The 18,288-nt window shown below is 36.9% G+C and overlaps 3 protein-coding genes across 3 annotated transcripts; all 3 read right to left on the reverse strand.

Annotated features, from left to right (window-relative positions):
- Positions 1 to 10,939: 10,939 nt before the first annotated feature.
- Positions 10,940 to 11,753, reverse strand: LOC111903557 (uncharacterized). The gene is made up of 2 exons (XM_052763923.1): positions 11,289 to 11,753; positions 10,940 to 11,014 (listed from the first exon to the last, which is right to left on the reverse strand). The coding sequence occupies exons 1-2, from the start codon at positions 11,751 to 11,753 to the stop codon at positions 10,940 to 10,942; spliced, it is 540 nt and encodes a 179-aa protein (XP_052619883.1).
- A 1,652-nt stretch (positions 11,754 to 13,405) lies between these two features.
- Positions 13,406 to 15,149, reverse strand: LOC111903520 (UDP-glycosyltransferase 87A1). The gene is made up of 2 exons (XM_023899292.3): positions 14,567 to 15,149; positions 13,406 to 14,421 (listed from the first exon to the last, which is right to left on the reverse strand). The coding sequence occupies exons 1-2, from the start codon at positions 15,045 to 15,047 to the stop codon at positions 13,568 to 13,570; spliced, it is 1,335 nt and encodes a 444-aa protein (XP_023755060.1). The 5' UTR covers positions 15,048 to 15,149; the 3' UTR covers positions 13,406 to 13,567.
- A 1,741-nt stretch (positions 15,150 to 16,890) lies between these two features.
- On the reverse strand, positions 16,891 to 17,244 carry LOC111903556 (hydroxyethylthiazole kinase). The gene has a single exon (XM_023899327.1). The coding sequence runs from the start codon at positions 17,242 to 17,244 to the stop codon at positions 16,891 to 16,893; it is 354 nt and encodes a 117-aa protein (XP_023755095.1).
- Positions 17,245 to 18,288: the final 1,044 nt, after the last annotated feature.

Genomic DNA, 18,288 nt, shown 5'->3' on the forward strand with positions numbered 1-18,288 from the left:
CTTAACTGCAAGTAGACCTGATATTATGTTTTCGGTTTGCAATTGTGCTAGATATCAAGCTAATCCCAGAGAACCTCATTTGACTGCAGTGAAAAATATTTTTCGCTATCTTAAGGGAACAGTTTCTTTAGGACTTTGGTATCCTACGAAAATAGGGTTTTTCATTCAAGCTTTTTCAGCATCTGATCTAGGAGGATGTACTTTGGATAAGAAAAGTACGAGTGGTGGATGTCAACTATTGGATGGGAAGTTGGTGAGTTGGCAATCAAAGAAACAAACTTGTGTGGCTATATCAACCGTTGAGGCAGAATACATTGCTGCTGCCAAGGTTCTAAATGGCGTGAGGCGTGGCGTGGCGGTAAGGCCAAGCCTCAAGCTTAACGAGCCATGGCGAGCCACAGCGTTTTTCAAGGCGTGATGTAAGGCGGCGATTTTGTATTAATTTAAAATTATATTACCACATAAATATAAATTTATATTAAATATAACTACTTATTAGAAGTGTTAGATCAATAACTAATAATAAAAAGTTAACAAAAACCACAATACTTGTATCTCCGATTTGAAAAGACATAACGAAGAGAAAAAAAACTGTGTCTCAAACGAAAAAACACGCGCCATAACACGCCATAACGCGCCATGGCGCGCCATATCACGCCTTGCCACGCGTTACGCCTAACAGCAACGTTATGAAGCTTTTCATAACGGCGAAGCTACGCCTCATGCCATGGCGCGCCTTTTAGAACACTGGCTGCTGTTGCTTGCACTTCGCAAATTATTTGGATTCAGAGTCAACTTCGTGACTATGCAATAAACATGAAAAAGATTCCTTTGTATTGTGATTCACAAAGTGAAATTCGCATTTGTCATAATCCAGTACAACATTCAAAGACAAAACACATTGCTCTTCGATATCATTTTATCAAAGATCATGTGGAAGATGGGAATATTGAAATTCATTTTGTTAAAACAACTGAACAACTTGCTGATATTTTTACAAAACCACTTGATGAAAAATCATTTGTTAGAATTTTAGCAGGTTTGGGGATGATTAATGCGAATTCAATTTCAAACACTCATGCCTAAAAGTCTGGTTCAGCAGTTATGAGTCAAATTTGTTCAGAGGTTACTGTTCATTCAGAGGCTTCGTATGACTTCGCATCCACATCTTTTCGCATCTGCGATCATAACAACTAAGGTAAGCTTTACGATTAATTTTGAATTTTTTTTAACTTTTGAAAAATCAAAAATCCAAAAAGATTTTATTTTGTTATGTTCTTAATTTTGAAAAAATCAAAAATCCAAAAAGATTTTATTTTGTTAGGTTCTTAATTTTGAAAAATTAAAAATCCAAAAAGATTTTATTTTGTTATGTTCTTAATTTTGAAAAATTAAAAATCCAAAAAGATTTTATTTTGTTATGTTTTTAATTTTGAAAAATTCAAAAATCACAAAAATATTTTTGTTTTCTTTGTTCTTTAACCTTTGTGTGCTGAGAATTTAGTACAGGGCTAAAATGCGAAGATGTCATACTTTTGTGCTTCGACGGGAAGGTATCAAATTTCTTTTAAAAACTAGTTAGGATGTCCCTAGAAGCATGCTGTTGTATGTAGACCAAAAGCCTCAACAAGACTCTATGTGTGAAAAGAAAGCCTTAATGAAATTATCACATGAATATTTCTTCCCAAAAAGGCTTATATTCGCATAAGTCAACAGAGCTACCTTACTCTTCTCAAATGAGTTAAGAGTTTTCTATTTTGTCCATTATAACAGAGGTACACTTCAATTCTTATCCAATCTTTTTATACCAAACAATTCTTACACTCCAAATTTTTGAATAGATTTGTCCTTGAGGTCTTTGATCAAACCAATCAAAACCTAGACAAATCACAAGTCTGTGTTTATGATCTAACATCATGAGTCCGTGATAGAAGTGAAATCCAAAAATCATAAACCTTAAGGAATTGACGGGGAACTTTGTTCCAGATTTTTACGAAACCTTTGTTTCAGTATCAAAAATTTCAAAACTTCAAATCATATTCAATTCGCATGTGTGGTCTTGATCAAATATTCACAACCAACAATATTTGTTACCCAACAAGATCCAGAACAAATTTTTTTTTTAATATGATTGCTGTGTAAGTTTCATTCGCAAATCCTAGTCATGATAAATATTTTCACAAGCCAACTTGTCACTGACTACACTGGTCAAACAAGTAATTTCATTTACAATTTCTCACCTTATGTTAAGGCTGATATGTAATGAAATTTAAAACCAACCAAAATGTCTTTCAAAAGAAGCCCTTCGATACTTCTCTACAAGTATTCGATTGTAATTCACGGGAAACTACACAAGTTGTTGATTATCTCTCTTGATGATTAACGAAGCAACATTTGCCTGGGGTTTAACTGCATTCATGTCAAATTCAATTTTTGACATCACAAAATTCCAATTTTTTTGTTTCTCATCTTATTCTGTTGACACAATGCACACACGAAATCCTTGAGGTTCTGAGTAAAACCAACTCAGACTGATGATTTCGCAAATCTGGCATATGAATTCACTTTATATCTCAAAAGTGAAAGAGCCTTGCCTCCATGCGAAGGGTTTTAACGGTTCAGATTCTATAACGGGAAACTTGACAGGCTGTGTATTCAAGATGGTTGGTATTCTATCCGGTTTTCAAGGAGATGTGACAGTTACTTTTTGATGCATGGTTATCTTTTGCAGTCGTGATCCGATTTTCAAGGTGCCACATCGGATAACATTAAATGCATCCCGCTTTAATTTCAAATCAATTTGAGTAACCTATAAAAGGGGGATCAAGAACACTATATACGGTTACGCAAACAGAACTCTTACAAACCTCCAAAGCTTCAATCTTGATCAAACTTCATCTTTTTCAAACCCTAAAAATGGCAGCCACTCAATCCAACACTGATGAAGTTCTTTCTCAATCCCTGATGAAAATCCAAAGCACAAACTATCAAGTTGATTGTAACACCCAAGATTTTGAAAGCCAAGAAAGTAAAGGAAACCTTAAATTTAGGAGGGACTCGGCGAGTCGGAGCGGGATCCGGGTCGGGGAGTAAGTGACCAACTCGGCGAGTCTGGTCTGTGCGAGGAAAACCCTAAATCCGGGGCTTGGAGCCTATTTAAACGTCTCAATCTTCTTCCTAGGGCTCCTTTACTGTCTCTCACACCCAGAACGCCGCACCCTAAGCCCCCATTGTGATGATTCATGCTTTTGGCCATTTTTGAGTGATTTAGAAGAAGAAGAAGAAGTGGGAATCTTTGAAGCATCAAGGAGTGGCTATGGATCTGAAGTTTGGGGAGCATTTCAGAGCATTGGAAGGTATCAATTCGTTTCCCTCCTTTAGATCTTCTTTGGTTATGAGTTTTGGGGCTTTTAAACCATGCCTAAGATCAATTTCAAGCTTGAGGTCCAGATCCGAGGTTGCTACCTCAGATCCATGCTTGTGTTGGTTTAGAATCCCGTAAAGTATCAGCCATTGGGTGGATTTTGGAGCCTCTTGGTCTTAAACCCTAGTTATTGGTGCATTTGGCCTAGATCTCCCTCTCTACACGTAAAGTTTGCAACTTAACGTGGGGAATAGGCTTGGGAAGGGTAGATCTACAGTTTGGAGTTCATGCATGACTCGGAAGTCCTCTGCATGTAAGTGGATCTTATTGGACTCGGCGAGTCCTTCGAGTGGACTCGGCGAGTAGCTTGAAGATGAGGAGGAACTCGACGAGTGGGATGAACAGCTCGTCGAGTCGGATGAAGATAGGCATGAACTCGGCGAGTTGGATGAAGATTGTCGTGTGCTCGGCGAGTCTGTCCTTGGACTCGGCGAGTCAGGTCGCGTGGTCCCAAACCCTTCGAGTTAAGTCTCGAGTCAGCGAGTCGAGCCAGGACTCAGTGAGTTGGACAGGACAGGATTCGGGAATCAGTAGACTCGGCGAGTCAGGGGCTGACTCGGCGAGTAGAGTCGTGAGTGGAAGGACTCTGGACTTATGAACTCGGCGAGTCAGTAGGGTGACTCTACGAGTAGGGTTGACCTGGAAGGTTGACTTTGACCAGGACGTTGACTTTGACCAGAGTTGACTTGGTTGACCTTTGAAGGTCAGTTAGACTAAGTGTTAAGTTGATATTGGTAGCTCGGGGAGCTAGTGGAGCAGCAGTTCGGAGTCAGTGGTCAGGTAGTGGTCAAAGGGTTTAGCAGCAGCAGTTCAGCAGTATCAGGTGAGTTTCCCTTTGTATGAATGGGTCTACGACCACAATGCCGGCCCATGTAGTTATGAGTAGAAGACCTGGGGGTTAGCCCTAGGCACAGTATGCTAGTATGATATTCGGACGAGGTCCAATGATAAAGGGCGGGTGCCCAAGAAGCGGTTTACGTGATAGTTTATACTTGTTGTCTGTGTGATACTTGTATGTGCCTGGTAGGGAGGTGAGTGTGGGCGAGGTCCCGTATCTCACCAATAACAGAGTGTGGATGGTGTTCCACATCTCAGTAGCAGCAGAGCAGGGGCGAGGCCCAAGTTAGGAAAGGAGTGAGGGTGGGCTGGGCCCGTATCTCACTATCAGCAGGAGTATGGACGAGGTTCCATGACTCATCAGTAGCAGGACACGGGCGGGGCCCAGAGATAGGCGAGGCCTTAGAGCAAGAGTTGTTAGTATATGTTTAGTTTATGTAATGTTATGTGATATGTTTATGTGATATTATATGTTAGTGGGCAAGACCCTGTGACAGGCGAGGCCTAAGTGAAACAGATCTGTATCCGAGTGGGGCTCGAAGCCAGGCGGGGCCTGGAGCGGCGGGGCCGTTGTAGCGGGCGAGGCCCGAAGTAGAGGGCGAGGCCCAGGATAGCGGGCGTGGCCTAGTACGTGAAGTATGTGGTTTAGCATGGTATGTGGTAAGGTGGGGAACTCACTAAACTTCGTGCTTACGGTTTTCAGTTTTGTTTTCAGGTACTTCCGGTAGCGGAGGGAGGAGCTCGGGGTGATCGCATGGCACACACCATAGATTAGTCAGCCTGGGAATGTTTACTCTGATAATGAACATGTGTTTTGAAAACTTATACTCAGATTATGTTTTGGAATGATGTCTTTGCTTAAAGTAATGTTTTATTAAATGAAATTTTTGGTCTTGAATTTTAGGACGTTACATTGATCCAAATGTATCTTCTTATCCTGAAGGCTTGAAGATGCTTATCATTGCCCTGAAACGATCCCCTCTGTCAACTGCCATGTTTAGTTCCTTCTCCGTTCCGATGACATGGTTATCCTTGGCAGCTTCAACGGCATCATACAATCATACAGCGGATGTGATAACATTCAACTTAATCAACAACAAACAGGTCAAACTGTCCAAGAAGATGTTTGTTGAGTTCTTGCAGATTCCAAACAACCCTGCATTTGTCAAACTTGTAAACTCTCAAATCATTCACATATTCAACGAGATGGGTCATCAACCAGAACTTGAGAAGATCAGCGACTTTCGAAAGTCTGGGTTGTCGTGCATATGGAATTTCTTATTTGGAATTTTTCCCAGATGTCTTACAGGAAGATCAGTTGGACTGGATAGAGGACGAATGGAAGTATATGCCATGGTTATGGGCATATACTATGATATAAATGTTGATTATGCAACCCAATTATGGAAGGAATTTGTTAAAAGTCTTGAAAACACAAATTCGGAAAAGGGGATCTCGTGTGCAAGATATTGGAGCTTGATTCTGGAGAAGGTCTATGAAAGGGAAGCAATTCCAGTAATGAAGGATGTTGAAGTTGCAGAATTTTCTTTGTATCAGTTTCCAAAGGCAGTAGAAGATGATGAAGCAAATGCGATGCTTCGCAAGGTATCTCAAACTCACAAAGGTTTGGTGAGATATTTGCGAACAATTGATCAATTAGAGCAGACTGGAGTATTATTGGATGTTGCTGCTCCGTCAAAGAAGAAGAAGCTCATAAAGAAGGATGCGAAGGGTTCATCTTCACAACAAGTTCAAGATGAAGATATTCAGATTGAAGAAACTTCATCGAAATCAAAGAAAGAAATAATACCTTCTAATTCTGGGGTATTGAAGAAAATTCACAAGGCTGAGGTGAGCAGTAAAGGTGTTACTTTTCTCAGTATTCCAGCTCCAGTTTCTCCAGGAAAGAAAAGACAAAGAGCTGAAGATGTTGCCAAGAACATGCAACGTACTCTCGTTAAAAGAAGGAAGATGGTGATTCGCAATGAATCATCTGATGAAGAAATAGTACCAGAAACTCCACCAGTGCCATCTACGGTAAATGTTTCATTACCTATCATCCATACTTCGCAAATCTCTACCACCTTACCAATCACCAAACCACTCGAAATAGTCACTACCAAATCAATTTCTGAGGAGGTACCTATTTCTGATACGGTTGTCAACGTATCTGATACGGGGGCACCTATCCTGAGTGTTGCAACCACAATCCCAATCTCCTTACCTATTTCCTTACCAATTGTTTCAATTCCAGTTACAACTTTATCCACCACTTCATCAGTTTTTGATCATGCTCTTCAAAACCCATTTACAACCCTTTTTCCATCTCAATCACCCGAAAATCCTCAACCTTCGCAACCTTTATCTGAAGACATTCATTTTGATTCAGAGGAAGAGGATATTCCTGATCATATGCTTATGACAGGAAAACAATTTAAAATCCTGAATCAGAAATTGAATCCTATTATTCAGTCGCAAGCTGATTCCGGCAGGATGTCTTTTATTTCAGCTATGTAGGTTGATGTAATGATCAAAGGTGCTGAGAAGCGTATTATGGAAAAGGTTGATCAATCCGACAAGAATAATGAGCTTCGCATTCAAGCACAAGGGAGCAATTTTTCTTCAGTGGTCAAGGATTTGAAAGCTGCTGCAAAAGAACGTCATGTTCTTTTTGTACAAGATGTGAAGAAAGTTCGGGAAGATGTCAATTATAAGCTTCACGAGTTGAAATCTGAACTTGCGAAGGAGCTTCAGGATATTCATACTCAACATGCTGAAGTTCAAAAGCAGATTGCGGAGGTTTCTTCAAGAGTACAAAAGTTTGTTGATGTTCCTATTCTTGAAGCCCATAATGAAGAAACAAAGGAGAAGCTTGATCAGCTAACCAAGTTGGTGTCTGAGCTTAAAATGGTGGTTTCACAATCTTCAACTACACAAATTCTCACTCCTGAGTTCTTGTCTCTAAAGATTAATACTTTAGAACAAGCAATTCAGAAAGCTCTTGCTCCACTCGCCAATTTTACTTCTTTACTACCAAGGAGTGCCCCACCTGCTTTCACAGGGGTGCAAGGGGAGAGAAAAGTTTAAGTAAAGAAGAAGATGCGAAGACAGTTGGGAAAGTTATATCTACTCAGCTTATAACTACTCTTCCCATACTTACGAAGCCAATTTCCTCAACCACAGTAACCACAAAAACGATTGCCAAATGAATCGTTATTGGAGAAAAAGAAGGAGGTTCAAGTTCAAAACCTCAAACAGATATGGTGGGAAAAGGAAAAGGGATTTTATATGAAAAATCAAAGGAGGAGAAGAAAGTTGAGGCTAAAGCAGAGTTGGAAAGGATGAGGCAAGTACAAAGCATCATGAGGCAGAGGGCAAGTTTTCCTCCCACGATGAACAAAGGAGATCCTGCGAAGCTTTACTCTTACGAAACTATAGAGTCAAAAGTTGTCGGAAGGGAAATGTACGAATTCGAGAAGAAGCCAAAAAGAAGTTATGATATTGCGAATTCAGACAATTGTCAGCTGGATTTTCCAATCAATGAAATGCTATTCATCACTGCTCGGTACAAGATTAGTGAGAAGTTTGATAATCCTGATGATTATATACACATGAAAATCAGATTTCATGCTGTCTTGGGGAAGAATCCAGATGAAGTTTGGTTTTTAATGAAGATCAAAAAGGTGCTGACAATCAAGAAAGATGTATTGTTTGAAGATATGCTTCAAAATTTTCGTTATTTTTTTATCCGAGCAGACAACAAGCAGTATGACTTCACGGTAGCTGATTTTCCTTTGATGAACTGCAATGATTTAATTCAAGTGGCTCTGATTTTGAAGCATATGGAAGAAAATAATCTCAAAGGCTTTGAGACTGAAGTGTTCAAGATAGGTTTCGCACATGTGAAGACATTCATCGACAACTACTTCGATTGGGAAGAGAAGTGAACGTTCCTTGGGAAGAAACTTTATCTCAATCAGCATTATCGAAATATGTTGCTGGGGAAATATGACTGAAACCGTTCGGCATGGTGTTTTCTGGAAGAGATACAAAAGGGAAACCTAAGAAGTTCTTGTTTAAAGTCTCAGAGATTGAAACATATAATTCTTCGCAATATACGCACTTTATTGTAACAATTGCAAGAAGAACAATGAAGGAGACAAGAAAGATCTCAAGAAGGTGATCTCCTGGTATGGAGAAGTGCGAAAGACAATCCACTCAACTGTTCAAAAGCCTATGGGATGAATAGCTTCGACTGTTTACAAAGGAGGAGAATGTAGATGTAAAATTGTAAAAGTCGAATATAGTGTTTTGTATAGTTTCGCATTTTATGTTATTTTACTAAGTCATCTTTGTGCGAAGTGAAATGTCTAGACTTAGTATATTTTTTGTACACTCATGTTCCCTATAAATAGGGACTGAGGTTAGAAGTAGAGAGAGACTTTTTCGCAACTGATATCTCTTTTCTGCTTATTTTGTAATCAGTTTTTTTTATCAATATGAGATCTGATTAATATTTACTCTTCGTGTTCTAAATCTTCAATTACTCAAATCAAACTTTGCTTTCTCAAATCTCAATAACAATTCTCATCATTGGTGTGGCAAGAAACCACACTTGTATGGTAAAAAATAATGTGACGGTAGAAAGAATGCGGTTTCGATGACACCACTCCCCCAGCCTAAGAAAGAAAGAAAAAGAATATTATGATATATATGGATGGATATTCCAAAGTGCATGAGCTTCGATTATGAATGTTACGAGAGAGACAGAAAAAAAAATGTTTATGTAAGCAAAAAAGTCAAAAGACAAAGATTTTTTTTTTTTTTGATATTTTGTAAAAGTTATTAAGTTAAATGTATTTTTTTTTAATAAACAGAAGGTTAGATATTCTTAACGACACATAATATCAAAGTCAATATTTCATTTTTATTTGAAAATAAAACCGAACAAACTATATGTAATAATAATAATACTTTTTGAACATTTTAATAAATTTATGTAATAATGATATTTTTTTGAACATATGTAATAATAATATTTTTTGAACATTTTAATAAAGATACGTAATAATGATATTTTTTATAACAATTTTTGAAATAAAAGTCAATATTTCCTTCTATTATATGTAATAATGATTTTTTTTTTAATATTTTAATAAATTTATGGTATAATGTGTAAAAATAAAATTTAATAATATATTTTGAACAAAATAAAAAATTCGTTATTCTTACTCTTTTACATTTGACCGAAATTCACCAAAATAAATCTTTCATCATGTTTTCTTAAATTTATTAATACCTTTAAAGCTTTAAACATTGCAAATTGTTGGCAATACAAATGATACAATTGATTTACTGTAGCCATTGTTATTTATGCAGGTGGACTCCCAATATTTTTTTGGTTTCTTTTCGATTATGTCAACGAAATATTTCATAGACAAAATTCAAACTAGTTATCTTAAACACAAGTAATTATTAGTCAATTAAAATGGATATATCGTATAATACGATTTTCTTTTTCGAACAAAAACAATTGTTTTTACTTAAGTCCAAAAAGAAAACAAAATAGTCAACGATGCTGCCCAAATTTGAAATATGTTTTCCACCAACAAAAAAAATCCTTTTTATTAACCTAATGGAAATACCAAAAAATAGTAAATAAAAAAAACTTGAAATCATAGATAAAATAAAGGGAAAATGACACGAATACCTTATAATGTTTTTAAAGTTGGTCGATTCAGTCCCTAAAATTATTTTGTTGTTTTATAGGGACATAAGATCGGAAGCAACTTATCTTTTAGTCACCAAAACCTATTTAAACAAGTTTCAATGGACACACCATTTCTTTTTGCAACATCAATAATGACTTGGATTAAAATAGATGAAATGACATCAATGACTACACACGGGTAACAAGTTGACAATGGTGGCATTATGTCTCTCTCAGGTAAGAAGCTGATGTGCTCAAATTAAATGGAAATCGATTTTAAGAAATTCAAAATGTGATTTTGACTTTTAAATGAAAAAATGCTTTTAAGTGCCAGATGAAAATGACTAATTTAAGTTAAAGGGACTGAAAAAATATGTCAAAGGGATTTCGAGAAAATGAGTCATGTTTTACTAAAATCTAACAAAATGTTAAACTATTTCAACCCTAAGTAGAGAGGGTTTTGTGAAAAATATTTGATGCAAATGAAAAAAAATACAAAAAAGTGTTCTAAACTACCGATCAGTAATATCAAATAATAAATACTAGTTTACATAAGCTTCAATATATTAGAGCATACGGGTGTGAGTCGTGTTGCTTTTTGTTGTGGCTTAGTTGACAGCCCATAACGTCATTATAACATCAAAAACACCGCCCCCCGTTCTTGTTGCATCTTGTTGCGGTGCTTCTTGTTGCCTCTATGACAAGAAGAAACGTGATCACCTATTGGCTGCCAAATTATCTATCTCTATCTCTCTCCTATTAACATGGTGTTATAACACCATAAACACCACCCCTCATCTTGTTGCTTCTTGTTATAACACCACTTCAAGTTGCCCATACCGTATGCTCTTATAGCATTATTTTGTGTATTCGTGATACTAATATTATTAAAACTAGAAGCATGAATGACCCATCCCAAATGATGATTTGCTTTAAATTTTGACGCGCATAATCTCATAAAAATATGATTACTTACGTACAATGAACAAGAACACCAGCCTCATAACATTCCCATTAGCGACAGAAAAAAAAAATAAGATACTCTAATAAATAATGTAGAAGAAAAGATTAATAGATATCAAGAATTTCCAACATATAATTACTGCAGGTTGGACAGTTACCTATGGAGACATGAAGCTCCTTTGTACAGTTCTTGCAAAATGTATGTCCACAGGGACCAAATGCTGTGTTCTTATGCTTTCCTTTGCAACTGCCGCAGATATTGTGGTCTCCGATCTCTTCTTCTTCTTCTTCTTCTTCTTCTTCTTCTTCTTTCTTTTCTTCCTCTGGTTCTGGCTCTTCGTGATGTTCTTCAACGTGTTCATCTGGACCTGCATTGTAATGAGACCCGTGATCTGAGAGCAATGACATCAACGACATCTGTTGTTCAGGCTCTGTCTCGCCGCCGTCCGGGGGGTTATTATCGCTTTCCTCCTCCGGATCGGTTTCCAGTGGGAGTAACCGGCCGCTGCGTTGCCTGTCCGGCATATACCCTAACTGCCGAGTTGCCTCGCCGTCCAATTCGTCGACGTTCGGGTCGCTTGGATATCTTGAAGAGCCACGTCGGATCATCATACGGTTAGTACTACTGTTGGTGTTGATCGGGAGGTCAGAGGCGGGGATAGGGACGGTGGAGGTCCACGCTCTACCGGCGCGTTTGAGGCGGAGCGTGTCTCGAAACGCCTTCCAATTCTTCTTCGATCCGGAAGCTTTATTGTCTCGAAGCATATCCACAATATTCCGATTTTGTATCCGATCTGAAGCTGTTTCTTTGTCTTCCATGGCTACACCAGCTAATTATAGCCTTCGTCTCTCCGGCGACAATTTGGCTCGATCTCAAATAAATTCGAAACGCGGCCACAATTCACTGTTTTAGCACCGTTTTTTTTATCAATGTCACAATTGGATCATTATGAACTCAAACAATTGAATAAGTCGATGTCAATATGGATGAGAAACATGCAAGATCACAGCGAGAGAGAGATCGGAAACATTGTTTAATAGGATTGAAAGGAACAAAAGAGACGATTGATTGTGAAAGAGAAAAGGTTAAATCAAAACAGAAATGAAGTAGAGGCCATGAAAGATGGTGTGGAGCGAGTCTCATGGTGGATGAGTGTTTTCTTTTTTTGAATTATTGATAAAATATTTATTTTGTTTTAATCGCCAAAAAGTCTTACAAAATTTGACGATTTTTTTTTCCATTATTAACGAATGACATGATTTAATATATGTCATCCTTTAACAGGTAAAATAGGTGAAAAACAAGTTAAAAATTTTGGGTCGGTAGGGATAAATGTGCATATTTACATAATATACATAATTTATATTTATTCACAATATTATATTATTATTATGGTAACAAGATTTTTAGATAATATTCACGGTATGATATTGTTCTGGCCTTGTGTTAAGATGTTTTGGAGATTCCAAAACTTTTTTTATGGTCGTCAGATTAAAAAAAAGAATTCAGTTTTTGATAGTATAGTTTTAATTTTTTTTTTCTTGATAATCGAGCTTCTAACTTCGATGTATTTTGGAATGTTTGGCTCATAAATCCATTGTAATTAGTGATGGTAACCATGTGTTTTATGTTGATAGGAAATATGTACAATATTTTTTTGGAAGAGAAGTATGTACAATGTTATGCTACATAGCACACCATTTCTCTATCTATAGGCATGCACTTACATATGGAATTCCATTTATTTGGTTATTGTAGTGTTCTATTTTCATTTTTTCTTAGGTCCGATTGATACGCATATTTTCAGGTCCAAACAGATCTTTCTGGCTGAATGGACCGGAAAAATTGTTTGATTTGCACAAAAGAAGGGGTCTTTCCCGGTAAGATATGTCTTTTCCAGAAAGCTCAAAATCATATCTTTCTGGCTGAATGGGCTGGAAAGACATTTATACACCAAACCCCGCATCTTTCTTTCTTTATTGGATTATTAATTTTTTAAAATAACTTTTTTTAAATTTATTTTTTATTGAATTATTTTTTTTTTCATCTTTTGACCCAGTCAATCAGATTTACAATCAAACAGTATGGTTTTTTTTCCAATCAGAAAACTTTTCCAAACAACACTTTACCAGACAGAAACTATCAAACGGGACCTTACTAGAACATTGTATTTTGAAAAATATTCTCAATTATTCACAAAATTAGCTGGAAATAAAGTTGATGGTTCTTGAAAGCCGGTATAACTGAAAATATCGAATTTGGAACTAGTACCGAAATCGCTTTACAATTTATCCTTGCTATTGTTTAAAAATAATGTCATGTCATGTTTAAAAATTTATTAATCCTATAATTTCAACACCATTAAGCATGAATCAATTCCATACCTTTGTCTTAAACAGGGGACATTACTATAATTTTAAATTATATATGGACCATTTCTATAATTTCACTATTAGAAGGGGTTCTATAATTTAATTTTATCTCATAGAGAGACAATTTCAGCCATTTTGCCGTACTTAAGAAATATACACATTTTCGATCACTTGTTCATACAAAAAAAGTGAATACTTCGCCATTATAAATAACCTTAGAAATATTGGCATAAATGTCGTTAACAAATACATTGAGATTTTTAATTCGTAACCATGTCGTTAACAAACGCCTTGAGATCTTCCTCACTTGATCCACTTTCTTGACAAATTTCTTGAACTTTCTTCACTCGCTCCATCATCCCTAACCTCTCGACACTCTTCGAATCCATAAACTTCCTCACAACTTCTGCTATCTTATCTCTCTCTATACCCCTCACTTCCTTCCTAATATTCCATCCAATCTTCCAATTTTCAACAATGGCTTTACTATTAAGTGGTTGATCAAGCAATATAGGAAAAGTTAACATCGGCACACCTGAAAACATACTCTCTTTCACCGAGTTCCACCCACAATGACTCCAAAACCCTCCAATCGAAGAATGTAACAAAACCCTTAATTGGTCACACCAATCCACCATCATCCCCTTTTCACCACACATTTCTTTCAAACGCGACGTTTCTCCTCTCGCAACCCACAAAAAATAAACACCGCTTTGTGCTAAACCGGCTGCGATTTCATCCATTTCAGCACTCGACACTGGTAAATAACTACCAAAAGAAACATACATGACGGATCCTAGAGGCTTAGAGTCTAACCAGTTTATGAGGCCATAGCCATATGATTCAAGATTGGGTTCGATTTGAGAGTAAGGTATGTTTAATCCACATGTGTAGATGGGTATTTGTATTTTGGAACGCAGGGCATCGATGACTTTGGATTCTAACTCGTAAATGGTGGATAATAAGACGTAATTTGCTTTTTTTGTTACCTCTAGAGGATTCGGGATCAAACCCTTGAACATTTCGCCGTATTTGGCGTGAAATACCATCGGCATATCTGCTATCGTCAATGAAGGTATTCCGGGAATGTAATCAATGTGTTCGTGTCCTCTCTCTGTACATTCAGATTTGATTTCTCACATGAGTATCTCTGTTAATTTCCATGAAATTTAGCTAAAGCATCTAAACTTGAAAATGATTTGAGTTCCGACATAGAAACAACTAGCAATTCAGATGGAACTGGAAGTGAGAAATCGCACCTGACTCATCGACGTAAAGGTGATTGTGGGATTCAAGAAGATCGATATGGTGCATCAGGGAAAACATGGAGGCGGACATCGGCCAATATGCTGCTACCGGAATGTTCCTCCTGTTAGCGACTTCAAACGGCCAGAACATAGTCACATCCGCAATGATGAGTGTCACCGGAAGCTTCATCTGATCAAGCACCTCCTCAAAAGGAGGTTGCATTTTGGTTCTAACAGCAGTGAGGAAGGTGATCATGTTGGAGCCACGATTGAGCTCTGAAGGGAGGACGTTAGGGATAGTAGCGAATAGAATGTTATTGTTAGCTTGCTTCCGGTCTGGATGGATAATTCCCAGCCACTCCTCTGTGACGACGATGGTGAAGACGGTGGTGCGATTAGGTTGGTTCAATCGAGAAGATAGCAAGTGACAGAAGTTCAAGAGAGGGTTTATGTGGCCTCTTCCTGGATATGGCATCACCACCACCTGATTCATGATGATCGAAAATCAAGCTTGTAGATCTAAAGATTTCGGAGAGAAAGCAGGACAAGGCTACCGGCAATTTCACAGTCGACTGCTTTATGCAAGAACCCACTGCATCCATTGTCTATAAAGTGTTGAAATAATTTTGAATATTGTATTTATTTAATATTATATTGATATTTTTGTCTTTTGAATTTTTATTTAAAATTATCATTTAAGCTGCAAAAAATCTTTGTGGTATTCCCTTCTTTCTATCTAAAAATAATTTATTTTATTCTTAAAAGAATAATTTTTTGTAAGAGTTTCATTGACATTTTGGTTTCGTACTACATATAAAATGACTATTTAGCCGTTAAATAAAAATTTGACTATTTTTAATAAGGTTAATGCTATAAAATGAAAACAAATAACACAAGATTTGTTTTAAACCACTAAACTTTATTTTATGTATTTTTTTACCTCGTTTATGTATTTTGTTACATCATTTAGAGGGTGTTTGGATAAGAAAAAAAAATAAAGTATCTCCACCGTTATAAGCTAAGTTTAAGTGTTTTAATATAAAACAATAAAAATCAGTTTATTACGGTGGGGATAAGCTAAATAAACTAATTTTAATAAGCATCACTCTGCTTATAGTTTGTTGTTTATTTCTAATCCAAACATTTTTACATAGGGATGTTATTCGGGTCGGAACCGAACCGAACCGAACCGACCTGAACCCGAATAAACCGAATAAGGGTAATTGTATGAACCGAAAACCGAACCAAATAAGCAATACGGGTTCGGTTCGGTTCGGGTATTATTCAGTTCGGTTCGGTTCGGTTCCGACCCGAATAACCCAAATAACATGTAGAAGATGATTAAGGAGCCAAATAACCCGAATAAACCGAATAACATCTACAAATAACATTTACAATGTGATTATAAATATTGTATTTTGTATGACTTGAATGGAGTTTGATCATAGTAGAAACTAGAAAACAACGATGATGAGACGATTATTTTTTCCAGACGCAAGGGCCGACTTTTTTTCTTATTGTGAATGGACTTTGAAGTTTGAACTTTGAACCGGTGATGATCGATCAATGAGTCCAGGTTATCGTAAGTCGCAAGGGCAGTAGCCGCAACTGTTGATCAAAGAGTAATGTCGCAAGGATGAGAAAACCTCAATCGATCAAAGAGTAATGTCGTCGACTCGTCGATTTGGTGTAATACGGATGATCGAATTCGATTGTGTTGATTTTTTTGGTGTATTACGTGGGTTTTGTTGGGTAACAATCGATAGAAAAGAAGATCGAATAGGCAGTCATGTTAGGAAAAAAATGTGACTTTTCATATTCGGTTCGGTCCTTTTGGACCGAATAAGCCCTTATTCGGGTAACCCGGACCGAATAACCCGAAAATCGAATAAGCCTTATATAGATACCCGAAAACCGAATCGAATTGCTTATTCGGGTCAAATTCGGTTCGGTCCGGTTCGGTTTTCGGTTCGGTTCGGGTTTTCGGGCCAAATTCTCATCCCTATTTTTACAAAAACTGTTTTCTCTCAGCGCTATAAGTTAATACACACAAAACTTCAAAAATGGTCCCTGTGGTTTCCGAAAATATCAAGTTTAGTCCCTAAGTTCAAAAAACCTCACAGATGGTCCCTATGGTTTCAAAACTTTTAACAAATGGTCCTTCCGCCTAACTCCGTCAGTTTTCTACCGTTAAGTGATGGACATTTTCGTCATTTCAATACACAGGGACCATTTATGAGGTTTTCTCTATTTAAAAAAAAAACAAGAAAAAAAATATAATTATTTAATTAAAAGGCCTCTCTCTCTCTCTCTCCTGTATAAAAAAAACACACACATCACAATTCTTCAAGAACAGTGTCTTGATCGAGGCTATGGAGGGAATCAATCAGAGGCACTCTCAGTGACGCCGAACCTTTTGCCAATTCCATTCCGATGTCGCCGGCCAAACCAAATACAAAAAACGCAGATGTCGTGCCTTCAAAAGCGTGTGCTGGGTCGATTGCAACAAAAGCAGCAATCTGAGCAGTGACTGAACATCCGCTCGCCGTTATCTTTTGCATCATCGGAACTCCGTTATGCGAACCGAAAACTCTTTGACCATCTGTAACAAAGTCAACCAATCCTAAAATTGCAACTATATTGTCGCTCGATTTCACGGATTCCACAGCATCACTGGATTCATGCAACATGTCCTCTTCGATTCAACCTATTAAACACGAACTAGAATTTCAGATAAAACACATTGTATCAAAGTATCATGTCGTCTCAGGCTAATTTGGTTTTCAATAAGGTCGCATACATTCATCAAAGAGTAATTCTGATTCTGTATCCTCTTTTAATTTTTCTTCTAGCATTATTATTTGATTTTTGGAAGCAATTGACGATTGATTTTGCTATAATCTCCATTCAATTCAACATAACTCATCATCGAATTTTCCCCAAAATTACTCAAAATATGTGTTTGCAGTTCGTAAATTAGTGTATTTCAGATCCAAGCTCAAATTCACACAAACCTGTATTGTTCCGATTTGCAGAAAAAAAAACACCATCAACAAAAATGGCGTATGAAAGAGGCGACAGGGTAGAAATTACGAACAAATAAGAGGGTAGAATTTCAGAACCCTTCTAAACGACGACGGTTTTGCTCCTTTGAGAGAGATCGTCACCGCCGATCAAATTCGGCCGCTTCCGCCCGAGGTTATGGCGACTGAGTTTTCTTTGTTGGATATAGTTGATGCTTATGACAAGGATGAGAGAGATAGAGAGAGAACCCTTGGTTGGGTGGGGCCCCTTTATATTAAATAAGTATATATATATATATATATATATATATATATATATATATATATATATATATATATTTCTTTTTTTTTAAATGAGGCAAAACCTCATAAATGGTCCCTGTAGTAGTTGAATGACTGAAATGCCCTTCACTTAACGGCCAAAAGTTAACGGAGTTAACGAAAAGGACCATTTGTTAAAAGTTTTGAAACCACAGGGACGATTCGTGAGGTTTTTTTGAACTTAGGGATTAAACTTGATATTTTCGAAAACCACAGGGACCATTTTTGAAGTTTTGTCATATATATACATATATATATATATATATATATATATATATATATATATATATATATATATATATATATATATATATATATATATATATATATATAAAATTGGCCACTGAACTTTTTTATGTATTTCCATTACACCATGTTACACCTAAATGA

This window comes from Lactuca sativa, chromosome 5, assembly GCF_002870075.4.
Source record: "Lactuca sativa cultivar Salinas chromosome 5, Lsat_Salinas_v11, whole genome shotgun sequence".
In the NCBI taxonomy this organism is placed as follows: domain Eukaryota; kingdom Viridiplantae; phylum Streptophyta; class Magnoliopsida; order Asterales; family Asteraceae; genus Lactuca; species Lactuca sativa.

Bases quoted from the DNA above. Each gene is read 5' to 3' on its own strand.
- LOC111903556 (XM_023899327.1), bottom strand. From the start codon at position 17,244: ATGTTGCATGAATCCAGTGATGCTGTGGAATCCGTGAAATCGAGCGAC.
- LOC111903520 (XM_023899292.3), bottom strand. From the start codon at position 15,047: ATGAATCAGGTGGTGGTGATGCCATATCCAGGAAGAGGCCACATAAAC. The intron at 14,422-14,566 runs GTGCGATTTCTC...CTGAATGTACAG, and splicing joins CCTTTACGTCGATGAGTCAG to AGAGAGGACACGAACACATT.
- LOC111903557 (XM_052763923.1), bottom strand. From the start codon at position 11,753: ATGGAAGACAAAGAAACAGCTTCAGATCGGATACAAAATCGGAATATT. The intron at 11,015-11,288 runs GTTGAAGAACAT...ATTATTTATTAG, and splicing joins ATGCAGGTCCAGATGAACAC to AGTATCTTATTTTTTTTTTC.